The sequence below is a fragment of the Sinocyclocheilus anshuiensis genome, unplaced genomic scaffold (genome assembly GCF_001515605.1).
Source record: "Sinocyclocheilus anshuiensis isolate Anshui unplaced genomic scaffold, SAMN03320099.WGS_v1.1 scaffold3481, whole genome shotgun sequence".
NCBI lineage: Eukaryota > Metazoa > Chordata > Actinopteri > Cypriniformes > Cyprinidae > Sinocyclocheilus > Sinocyclocheilus anshuiensis.
In genome coordinates, this window is record NW_015555708.1 from 110080 (window position 1) to 122680 (window position 12601).

General features: G+C 40.6%; 2 protein-coding genes across 2 annotated transcripts in view; one reads left to right on the forward strand and one right to left on the reverse strand.

Annotated features, from left to right (window-relative positions):
- The window catches only part of LOC107671824 (vacuolar protein sorting-associated protein 13B-like), a gene marked incomplete at its 5' end in the record, with an annotated part of 115965 nt that extends 108435 nt beyond the window's left edge, over nt 1-7530 (forward strand). The window contains 6 exons of the mRNA XM_016464809.1: nt 615-791; nt 905-1075; nt 1177-1353; nt 3845-3947; nt 4591-4840; nt 6965-7530. Coding sequence (XP_016320295.1) covers nt 615-791; nt 905-1075; nt 1177-1353; nt 3845-3947; nt 4591-4840; nt 6965-7213 — 1127 coding nt within the window. The remainder of the gene's footprint in view (nt 1-614; nt 792-904; nt 1076-1176; nt 1354-3844; nt 3948-4590; nt 4841-6964) is intronic.
- A 126-nt stretch (nt 7531-7656) lies between these two features.
- rgs22 (regulator of G protein signaling 22) overlaps nt 7657-12601 on the reverse strand; it is a 17810-nt gene continuing 12865 nt past the window's right edge. The window contains exons 22-23 of the mRNA XM_016464810.1: nt 12152-12232; nt 7657-7864 (exon numbers count right to left, since the gene is read on the reverse strand). Of these exons, the coding sequence (XP_016320296.1) occupies nt 7682-7864; nt 12152-12232 (264 nt within the window). The 3' untranslated portion in view covers nt 7657-7681. The remainder of the gene's footprint in view (nt 7865-12151; nt 12233-12601) is intronic.

Here is a 12601-nt window from a genome sequence, read left to right on the forward strand (position 1 = left end):
TAAATCGCATGCGATATTTAATGCGCATCTTGTCAGAAAGCCGGTTCTGTAATCAGCGGTAAATCTCCACCTGCGTGCTTTCACATTGAGCAGCATTAACTACACAGAGCCGTTGTTCACTGACGAGCTGCGCAAAAAATCGCGCGAATATGAACGTGGTTTTGCGCAGCTCGTCAGTGAACAACAGCTCTGTGTAGTTAATGCTGCTCCATGTGAAAGCCCGCAGGTGATGGAGATTTACCGCTGATTACAGAACCGGCTTCACTGATAAGATGCGCTTTAAATATCGCATGCGATTTATCGTGCAGCCCTATACTGGAGGCTGTTTGGTGTCTTGTTCTGTCATCTGTGCAGTTTCCACTTTTATTTGCTGAAGAGAAACTTGATTATTTTAAGTTTTGTGATCAGTTTATTCTCTGATTCTATTGCTTTTCCTTTTGATCACAAGGTTTTTTATTTTTTTTTCTAAGAAAACTCATAATCAACAGTTTATTCGTTCTTTATCTTAACCCTCATGTTGTGTTCTGGGCATTTTGACCTGGTGAGGAGTTTCTTTTTCCCAAGAGTGCTAGTTAATGGACAGAAACTCGTGTTGTTTTCTGATGATGTTTTAGGTTGGGTCGTGGGCTCTCTGGAGATTCTGGGCAGTCCGGCCAGTCTGGTGCGGAGTATCGGGAACGGCGTGTCGGATTTCTTCCGGTTGCCGTACGAGGGTTTGACCCGCGGGCCGGGAGCGTTTATCAGTGGCGTCTCTAGAGGAACAAACTCCTTCATCAAACACATCTCTAAAGGTAAAACACACACACACACACGATGTGTGATTCCAGTGTCAGTCATTCTATGGTTTGATTCTCCTTCTCTGAGCATCACATCACTGTGTGTGTGTGTGTGTGTGTGTGTGCAGGAACGCTGACGTCCATCACGAATCTGGCCACGAGTCTGGCACGGAACATGGACCGTCTGTCGCTGGACGACGAGCATTACATGCGACAGGAGGAGTGGAGGAGACAGTTACCTGAGACTCTGGGAGACGGACTGAGACAAGGCCTGTCGAGACTCGGCATCAGCCTGCTGGGTAAAACATACACACACAAACCACACATACACACACACTTCCCGTCCCTCTGAGCCTGCCATCTCTCACTCGTGTGTGTGTGTGTGTGTGTGTGTGTGTAGGAGCGATCGCAGGAATCGTGGATCAGCCCATGCAGACGTTCACTCGGACGCTGGAGTTGCCGAGCTCGGCGAGCAGTGCGGCCCGCGGCGTGATCTCAGGAGTGGGGAAAGGCATTGTGGGAGTTTTCACCAAGCCAATCGGAGGAGCAGCTGAGCTGGTGTCGCAGACGGGATACGGTAAGAGACCATTCATGTAGACGAGCGCAGGAGAGTGTGTTTATGGAAGGCCAAAGGGGCCAAAAACACATGAATTTTAACATAACACGTTAAATGCACGTACATGTTGTTTGCACGTGAAAAATCAGCGTGTTAAATACGCGGATTCAACACATGTATAACGTGTTAAATATGTGTGAAACACACGTTAAAAATCATTTAGAACGGATCAGTGTCATTGGCTGCTGAAGACTTGGGTCAAACCATGTCTGTGAGTTTAGGGGGATGTACATTCATAGATTAGGCTGCCACCATTTAACATGCTATAGATCAGCTTATTCAGCCTATTTATTTTGCCCTTTTTGTCTTTTTTTTTATTTGGTATAGCCTATAGAAATAATATACTGTATTTAAATTGCAGTTTCATGAAAAATTAGATCTCATTTTTTTTCCACTCATGCCTTTTTGTAAATAAACACATTAGTGGGCATTCTAGCTTTAACAGCGATCAAACCTAAGTTAGCATCAAAGCATTAACATTTGTGTGGGGAAATCAGTTACAGTGGAGGTAACCAAAAAAATGGTTATACTGTTAAAATATAATTTTAGACCAGCTCCAACACACCTGATCCAGCTAATCAAGCTGCCCTATAAAGTCATGAGAACAATAGACTGCACATATGTTGCAATCATTCACAGCTCTAAAACATGAGGCTGGTTTTGTGAATAGAACGTCTATTGTACTGTAGTTCTGTTGTACATGTGAGCTTTCAGTGACATAAATTCTGATTTAAACTAGTAATCAATATGTTAACACTGACCTCCTGTACATTTCATCATGCAGATGATTTGTATGAGTGTATGATCACAAGCTTGGATGTCAGCTGGCCTGGCTCGGTCAGAGTCTGTGTTCTGTCAGTGCTTCAGGAAGGTAAAGTAAGATGAGTTAGCTTTAATAGCACAGTCTATTTGAGTAAACTGCTGGTTAGGTTTGGGGTGGCGGGTCAACAAAGCCAACACTGAGTTGTTGCAGGTGTTTGGTTAATAGCTTTAAGGTCAAAGTTGACAGAGAAAGTTCATGAGCTGCTTCATGGCATCAACAAAGCCTGATTGCATTAGTTTGTTTTTGTCAACTCAAAACTATTCCTGTAACCCTGAGTTAGGGTTCAGCTACCTTCATGGAATAGGTTCTTGAGCAGTTTGCAGTACAATTAGTCTTCTGTCCTAGCCTTATAATACTTTCAGTAAGCCAGTCAAGTCTGTCACATTGCTAAACCAGCATATAAACTCACAAAAGCAGCCATAAAATTAATTCTAGCTGTTATGAAGTGTACATTAGGCTTCACAGTAACAATCCAGATTACTTGCAGATACTGTATAGACTATATATAGAGCTACTTAGTATTTTTATGTTTATATGTTTACTTAAATGTTATGAAGTGCTTTAACAAATTACCTCATAATTTCACAGATAAATTGCTTTAATACCAATTTTCAGGGTGGCCTCGGACTTTAGTTCAGTAGAATACTTCTGCTGTCAGGAAAGCCAAATCAAGTTCTTATACCTGTCCTGACCCGAGTACAAGCTCTTATTCTCATCCTGAAATTCTTATATAAAGTCTTAAATACCATATCTAAATACTTTGTCTTTAAATACGTTTAAATGGATAACATCACCTGTGTACCTAATTACTGTTTGTCTGATGAGTGCATGATCTCTGAACAAAGAGGTTTCAATAAGCGCCACCTGCTGGCGATAGCTGTTTTCCAAAGACAGATATTGATTACAATGGTCTGTATCTTAAACCTGCGTTGATTGCCTACCTCCAGTGTAACTGATTTCCCCACACAAATGTTAATGCTTTGATGCTAACTTAGGTTTGATCGCTGTTAAAGCTAGAATGCCCACTAATGTGTTTATTTACAAAAAGGCATGAGTGGAGAAAAATTAGGCTATTTTATTTTTTATCTAATTTTTCATGAAACTGCAATTTGAATTATTTCTATAGGCTATACAAAAAAAAAAGACAAAAAGGGCAAAATAAATAGGCTGAATAAGCTGATCTATAGCATGTTAAATGGTGGCAGCCTAATCTATGAATGTACATCCCCCTAAACTCACAGACATGGTTTGACCCAAGTCTTCAGCAGCCAATGACACTGACCCGTTCTAAATGATTTTTAACGCGTATTTCACACATATTTAACACATTATATATGTGTTGAATATGTGTATTTAATGGCTGATTTTTCACATGCAAACATGTATTTAACGCGTTAAATACACGTGAAATACGTGTATTTAACGTGTTGTTGACATGTTAAAATTCACATGTTTTTGGCAATTCTGGCCTTCCATAGTTCATGTGCACGCCTGCAGTGACGTGTGTGTGTGTGTTGTGTGTGTGTGTGTGTTGTGTGTGTAGACTGTCGTGAGGAACAGTATCCCTGCACTCGTCTCTATTCCGTCCATCAGCCGTGCAAACTGTGTGTGTGTGTGTGTGTATCGCAGGTCTGCTGCACGGCGCGGGTCTCTGGCAGCTTCCCAAACAGCTGCACCTGCCGACTGACACCAGATCAGCCGACGCCTCCAACAGCCACGTCAAATACATCTGGTAAAACAACAGCTTTTACATTTACATTTACCTATTATTATTTTCATAGTGTTTTAATTTGGTTTGTTATTTAAAAATGATTTTAATTTTACCTTTTTGTGATTTAATATTTTGTACGTATTTAGATTTTTATTATTTTAAAATTATTTAAATTTTACATTTTTATAATGTAATTAATTTTTAGTAAGCGTTTTAATTTTACATTTATTTAATTACTTTTTTGTATTTTGTTTTTTATTATTTTAAAGTATTTTAATTTTACATTTTTATAATTTAATTAATTTTTAGTGTTTTAATTTGATTAATTTTAAAATTATTAATGTAAATTTTACATTTTTGTGATTTCATTCATTTTTTGTATGCATTTATATTTTTATTATTTTACAATTATTTTAATTTTACATTTTTATAATTACATTTTTTGTTTTGTTTTATTTTAATTAAATTATTTTAATTTTACATTTTTGTGATTTAACATTTTTTTAGTATGTTTTATTTTGATTTTTATTATTTTAAAATGATTTAATTTTACATTTTTATTTAATTTTGCAAAACCCTGGTCAGGAGGGTGAGAGTGACCTCGGTCAGATGTGTGTGTAGATCTCTCATGACGTGACGCCAGTGTCCGTCTGTGTGTGTGCAGGAAGATGCTGCAGTCTCTGGGCCGTCCGGAGCTGCACATGGCTCTAGACGTGCGTATGGTGAGCGGATCGGGGCAGGAACACGCCGGCTGTCTGCTGCTCAGCGGAGAGGTTCTGTTCGTAGTCAGTGTGTGTGAAGACGCGCAGCAGCAGGCCTTTCCCATCACTGAGATCCAGTGTGAACACGACACACACACACCTGGACGCATCACACTCACACTGCAGCAGCACCGAGTGACCAGTGACACTGAGGTGTACACACACACACACACACACACTGGTTTGTTTTTGTGAAAAGTGGGGACTCTCCATAGGCGTAATGGTTTTTATACTGTACAAACTGTATGTGCTATTGCCCTACACCAACCCTACCCCTAAACCTACCCCTTACAGGAAACTTTGTGCATTTTTACAATCTCAAAAAAACTCACTCTGTATGATTTATAAGCTTTTGAAATATGGGGACAGTCAAAATGTCCTCATAAACCACCTTCTCGTTGTAATACCTGTCATACCCATGTCATTATACAAATTTGTGTCCTCGTAAATCGCAAAAACGCGCACAGACACACACACACTGCAGCAGCATGGACGTTCCTGGATGTTCTTGTGTAATTATTAGTAGATTTTTTTTTTAACCCTCTTGTATTGTTTGTGTGGCAGTCAAAAAGTAAAAAAAAAAAGTTATAGAAGTTTACATTTATTACTATTTTGAAAAATACACAAAAATATTATTTTAAAATTTTATATGGAATATATGTTTCAAAACATGTTTTACTTAAAATCAAAGCCATAATAAGTCTGTGTTCCAAATTTTAGGTTGATATCACAAAAAAAAGAGCTTTTAGTCAGATTTAGTTTGGCCGCAGCACCAAACGTTTCCACAAGATTAAATTTTCATCTAAAGTTTCATACCATTCTAATGAAGTAAAAAATTCATTCCTGTTCATGTTCCTGCACATGATGGATGTGGTTTGATGCTCTTTCTCACTGTCTCTTTTTCTTTCTTTCTCTGTCTCACTCTCTCAAACTGTCTTTTCTGTCTCTCACTATGTCTCATGTGTGTCTCTCTCTCTCTCTCTTTGTCTCTCTTATGTCTCATCTCTCTGTGTCTCTGTCATCTGTGTCTCATCTGTCTCTTTGTCTATCCCATTTGTCTTATCTCTCTCTGTCTCATGTGTCTCTCTTTCTTTGTCTGTCTCATGTGTCTCTCTCGTCTGTGTCTCACTGTCTCTTTCTTTGTCTCATCTGTCTCTCTTTGTCTGTCTCATGTGTGTCTCTCTCGTCTGTGTCTCATCTGTCTCTTTCTTTGTCTGTCTCATGTGTGTCTCTCTCGTCTGTCTCACTGTCTCTTTCTCTCTCATGTGTCTCTCTTTCTTTGTCTCTCGTCTGTGTCTCACTGTCTCTTTCTTTGTCTCATCTGTCTCTCTTTCTTTGTCTGTCTCATGTGTGTCTCTCTCGTCTGTCTCACTGTCTCTTTCTCTCTCATGTGTCTCTCTTTCTTTGTCTCTCGTCTGTGTCTCACTGTCTCTTTCTTTGTCTCATCTGTCTCTCTTTCTTTGTCTGTCTCATGTGTGTCTCTCTCGTCTGTCTCACTGTCTCTTTCTCTCTCATGTGTCTCTCTTTCTTTGTCTCTCGTCTGTGTCTCACTGTCTCTTTCTTTGTCTCATCTGTCTCTCTTTCTTTGTCTGTCTCATGTGTGTCTCTCTCGTCTGTCTCACTGTCTCTTTCTCTCTCATGTGTCTCTCTTTCTTTGTCTCTCGTCTGTGTCTCACTGTCTCTTTCTTTGTCTCATCTGTCTCTCTTTCTTTGTCTGTCTCATGTGTGTCTCTCTCGTCTGTCTCACTGTCTCTTTCTCTCTCATGTGTCTCTCTTTCTTTGTCTCTCGTCTGTGTCTCACTGTCTCTTTCTTTGTCTCATCTGTCTCTCTTTCTTTGTCTGTCTCATGTGTGTCTCTCTCGTCTGTCTCACTGTCTCTTTCTCTCTCATGTGTCTCTCTTTCTTTGTCTCTCGTCTGTGTCTCACTGTCTCTTTCTTTGTCTCATCTGTCTCTCTTTCTTTGTCTGTCTCATGTGTGTCTCACTGTCTCTTTCTTTGTGTCATCTGTCTCTCTTTCTTTGTCTGTCTCATGTGTGTCTCTCTCGTCTGTCTCTTTCTCTGTCTCATGTGTCTCTCTTTCTTTGTCTATCTCGTCTGTGTCTCACTGTCTTTCTTTGTCTGTCTCATGTGTCTCTCTATCTTTGTCTCTCTGTGACTCATCTGTGTCTCTGTCTCATGTCTGTCTCATGTGTGTCTCTCTATCTTTGTCTCTGTCTCATCTGTGTCTCTCGTCTGTGTCTCTGTGACTCATCTGTGTGTCTCTCGTCTGTGTCTCAGGTGGACGGGGCCCGTGAGCGTCTCTCTGAGCTGCAGTACAGTCGGCTGGTGGATTTCGTCACCAGAGCGTCTCAGTATTTGTCTCCATCTCTGTCGTCCCTCCATCAGCAGCCTCCCGTCACTCCTGCTGAGCCGCAGCCCACCCTCTCCAAAACATACCAGTATCACGCCGACCCGGCCTTCACACGCGTGTTCGTCTGCAAGTTCAACATGGTGAAAAACAAAGCGCTGCGCATCGGCTTCCACTGAAATCCAGACTTCATGTTTGTTATTTAAAGAGTAAAATACTTTATTATCGTTTATTAACGTCACTACATCGGCCAGAGCTCGTCTCTGATTGGCTGCTTCTGTATGAATGAGGTGGATGTGATGCTTTAAACCAAAAGGCCTTTCGTTTTGTATTTTTATAAGCAATGCAAGAAAGATGATTTACTCTTATTTCATTATTTGCTCCTGTATTCTTGTCTAATGAAAAATGAGTGTCATTATATAATGAATCTGTTTTTTGTAAATAAAATATAATTAGCTAAAGCTGTACAGTGCATCATCACGCTGACGTGTCATTTGTTCGGTTCAGGCTCTGCCTTCGATGCGACAGACAAACGTTCATGTTTTTCAGCTCAGTGTTCGTTCTGATTCTTCATCGATCAGATGCGCATCTGTCCTGCGTCTGGATCTGCTGTCTGCTGAGGAAACAGTGTTTTTGACACGTCAGATCTAGATCGTAATTATTATACAAGCAGTTTTCATATTAAATGAACTAGTAATGTCTAAAGGATGGTTGTTTTCAGAGCTACATACATGTGCGTGTGCTGATGCTGATGCTGTCACAGCTGCGCTGCTCTCTGGCGTGTTCCCGTGTTCCAGCGCCGCCATGTGTTTGGTGTAGGACCAGGAGATCTGACCAGATCAACAATCAGTGAGCTTATAGTCATTATTATAAAGATAGTTTTATATTAATCATTGGTAATATGAGTTCAGTGTTAAACTACAACGTTTCTACATGAGCAGTAGTTTAGTTCTGGCAAAATAATTGGCTTATTTCAACACTTTTTTTTTTTTAAATCAAACTTTGTACCTGTATACATTTACATTAACTTGATCAATAAACACTATGCTAAATGACACTGACATGCTATAATAAATATATATATATATACAGTTGTTTATAGCATTAACTAATGTAAATAAACGAGGCCATAGTAAAGCGTTTCTGCTGTTCGTAAGCATTAGTTAATGCAGGTTCCTCAGTAAGCTTATAGCCTTTATCTAGGTAAATGTTCAAATATATTAAGTTTCAAGTTGTATTATTAACAATGAACAGTAGTATATTTAGTAACATTAACCCAGCTTTATAACATCAACAATGAGCAATCTGCTTTTTAAAACATTAATAGTTATAATCCAGACCTCAATGTAACCTGTTAATGTTCTGTTTGTTAACATTAGTTAATCAGTAAGATATCATGAACTAATGAGCAAAACAGCCTCTTTATTCTAGTGAATATATATTTTTTTAATTGTAAATTTTAATATATATTAACCTGTTAAAATAACTCAATTGAATAGTACAGTAACTACAGTAAGGTCTTTGTTAACAATGCTTGTACCAACGAGCAGTTTTTTTTACAGCATTTATTTCCCGAAGTTAACGCTACTAAATATTGTTTATTAACTCATGTTTGCTCATAATACATTAGCATTTCCAATAGTCAAGTTTTACAAAAATGTTTGACCAAACATGAATAATGTTAGTTCATGATGCTTTTTTGTTAATGCCTCTTATTTTAAAGTGTTAATAGTTTAACACATCAGAGATCAAATTATTTAATTGCTAATAATCTTTCAGTACTTATAAATGTGGTTAAAAGCATCTGCTCAATGCATAAATGTAAACAGAAAATAAAAGATTTTTTCCTTCCTGCAAGTTTAAAAGAAGCACGAATGAAAGAGACATCCATCTGTGAAAGCTTTATTTGTGAAGTACTTAGAGAAAATGGCATATAAAAAAATTTAACATGTCTAAGAAGCACAGAATAAATGGACAAGAAATCATTCACACAATCCATATCATAACATACAGTAATTGTCCTCATAATCATAAAGACAGCTAATTATTGCACATTCACCAAAACAGCATCTTTTCTTCATTTTTGGCTGATACGAGGAGAGCTGAAGGTCTGGTGAGACGCTCAGATGAATCTCAGTGATGTTGAGTTTCGATCTCTTCAGATTCTTCTGTCGCATCCATCAGAGAAGTGCTTCTGTTCTGAGAAAACATGACAATACTCAAATCACGAGAAATACTTTCCCACATTCATCCTCAGTGTTCAGACTGAAGAACAGCACTGATCTGATACTGAAGATATTTATCAGTCATTTTACAATCTAAATTAGTCACTGTGTGTGTGTGAGCGAGAGAGAGAGAGAGAGAGAGAGAGAGAGTGTGTGTATGTGTGAGAGAGTGTGTGTGTGTGTGTGTGTGTGTGAGAGAGAGAGAGAGAGAGAGAGAGAGAGAGAGAGAGAGAGAGAGAGAGAGAGAGAGAGAGAGAGAGAGAGAGAGAGAGAGAGAGAGAGAGAGAGAGAGAGAGAGAGAGAGAGAGAGAGAGAGAGAGAGAGAGAGAGAGAGAGAGAGAGAGAGAGAGAGAGAGAGAGAGAGAGAGAGAGAGAGAGAGAGAGAGAGAGAGAGAGAGAGAGAGAGAGAGAGAGAGAGAGAGAGAGAGAGAGAGAGAGAGAGAGAGAGAGAGAGAGAGAGAGAGAGAGAGAGAGAGAGAGAGAGAGAGAGAGAGAGAGAGAGAGAGAGAGAGAGAGAGAGAGAGAGAGAGAGAGAGAGAGAGAGAGAGAGAGAGAGAGAGAGAGAGAGAGAGAGAGAGAGAGAGAGAGAGAGAGAGAGAGAGAGAGAGAGAGAGAGAGAGAGAGAGAGAGAGAGAGAGAGAGAGAGAGAGAGAGAGAGAGAGAGAGAGAGAGAGAGAGAGAGAGAGAGAGAGAGAGAGAGAGAGAGAGAGAGAGAGAGAGAGAGAGAGAGAGAGAGAGAGAGAGAGAGAGAGAGAGAGAGAGAGAGAGAGAGAGAGAGAGAGAGAGAGAGAGAGAGAGAGAGAGAGAGAGAGAGAGAGAGAGAGAGAGAGAGAGAGAGAGAGAGAGAGAGAGAGAGAGAGAGAGAGAGAGAGAGAGAGAGAGAGAGAGAGAGAGAGAGAGAGAGAGAGAGAGAGAGAGAGAGAGAGAGAGAGAGAGAGAGAGAGAGAGAGAGAGAGAGAGAGAGAGAGAGAGAGAGAGAGAGAGAGAGAGAGAGAGAGAGAGAGAGAGAGAGAGAGAGAGAGAGAGAGAGAGAGAGAGAGAGAGAGAGAGAGAGAGAGAGAGAGAGAGAGAGAGAGAGAGAGAGAGAGAGAGAGAGAGAGAGAGAGAGAGAGAGAGAGAGAGAGAGAGAGAGAGAGAGAGAGAGAGAGAGAGAGAGAGAGAGAGAGAGAGAGAGAGAGAGAGAGAGAGAGAGAGAGAGAGAGAGAGAGAGAGAGAGAGAGAGAGAGAGAGAGAGAGAGAGAGAGAGAGAGAGAGAGAGAGAGAGAGAGAGAGAGAGAGAGAGAGAGAGAGAGAGAGAGAGAGAGAGAGAGAGAGAGAGAGAGAGAGAGAGAGAGAGAGAGAGAGAGAGAGAGAGAGAGAGAGAGAGAGAGAGAGAGAGAGAGAGAGAGAGAGAGAGAGAGAGAGAGAGAGAGAGAGAGAGAGAGAGAGAGAGAGAGAGAGAGAGAGAGAGAGAGAGAGAGAGAGAGAGAGAGAGAGAGAGAGAGAGAGAGAGAGAGAGAGAGAGAGAGAGAGAGAGAGAGAGAGAGAGAGAGAGAGAGAGAGAGAGAGAGAGAGAGAGAGAGAGAGAGAGAGAGAGAGAGAGAGAGAGAGAGAGAGAGAGAGAGAGAGAGAGAGAGAGAGAGAGAGAGAGAGAGAGAGAGAGAGAGAGAGAGAGAGAGAGAGAGAGAGAGAGAGAGAGAGAGAGAGAGAGAGAGAGAGAGAGAGAGAGAGAGAGAGAGAGAGAGAGAGAGAGAGAGAGAGAGAGAGAGAGAGAGAGAGAGAGAGAGAGAGAGAGAGAGAGAGAGAGAGAGAGAGAGAGAGAGAGAGAGAGAGAGAGAGAGAGAGAGAGAGAGAGAGAGAGAGAGAGAGAGAGAGAGAGAGAGAGAGAGAGAGAGAGAGAGAGAGAGAGAGAGAGAGAGAGAGAGAGAGAGAGAGAGAGAGAGAGAGAGAGAGAGAGAGAGAGAGAGAGAGAGAGAGAGAGAGAGAGAGAGAGAGAGAGAGAGAGAGAGAGAGTGTGTGTGTGTGTGTGTGTGTGTGAGAGAGTGAGAGTGTGTGTGTGAGTGTGTGAGAGAGTGAGAGTGTGTGTGAGAGAGAGAGAGAGTGTGTGTGTGTGTGTGTGTGTGTGTGTGTGAGTGTGTGTGAGAGTGTGTGTGAGGACACACACACACACACACACACAGTTAATAATGAATGGAGTCTTACTGTAATCATGAGCTGAAGATGCGGCCGCTCAGCGTGGCTCCTGCTGTAAATCCTTCATGAAGCTGCGTGTCACTCACTCGAGTGTGAACAGATCCTTTATGAAAACCAGCTCAAAGAATCAGTGGTGTGACTGACGGAGCTGCTGGATCATAAACCCCAGACTGACTGACGGAGGAACCGAGTCACGTCTGCAGACTGAAGATCACGCCACTTTCACACGCTTCTTCAAAAACTACTCTCATTTATTTGCACTTTTTGTCTTTTAAACCTCACGATCTTCATAGAGCTGATGAACACAGGGTTTATATAGTTCAATGAAACCATAAAAAATCCATTCCTTGAAATAAAATAAGTGCTAACTGAAATAAAATAAAATAAACTTATTTCATCTAGTTTCCAAGGCAACATTTTAATTAAATTGATGAACTAAAATAACTAAACAAAAATAAAAATTCGATTGACATTTAAAAAAAAAAACCCACTCGAAATGACAAAAACAACAAATTTACTAAAACTTTAAAATTAACATGAAAGCAGAAAATATATTTAAAAAATTAATTCAAAATACTGACAAAACCTATAATAGTATCTCAGAGAGACTGAAATAACACTGGACTGAATGATTCACGCTCATGAACGCAAGAAGTGCTGATGAAGATGAAGATGAGCTGCGGATGAATCAGATGAAGACAGAACAGTGTGACCTCTGACCTTATATGTGGCCGCTCTCGTGCCGTCAGTCCCACAGTTCTGCTCTTCATCAGCAGCATGAGCCTCATCCTCCTCCTCCTCCTGCCGCCCAACACACACACACACACGAGAAACACACACACACACGAGACAGAAACACACACACACACACCGAGACACACACACACACCACATGATCACACGACCACACGTCATCGTTTACTCGTGTCATTCAAACCATGTCTGTCTTCAGTGGACATAAAAGATGATATTTTGAGGAACATCTGTGATTTTTGTGCTGTTTGGTTCTCAATGTTCTTCAAAGCATTTTTTTGTTTCACAAAAGAAAGTCAGTCATACAGGTTTGAAGTACATGATGGAGAGTAAATGACAGAATGATGATTTATGGATGAACTGTCTCTTTGAAAACACACACTCACACACACACACACACACACACACTCACTCACA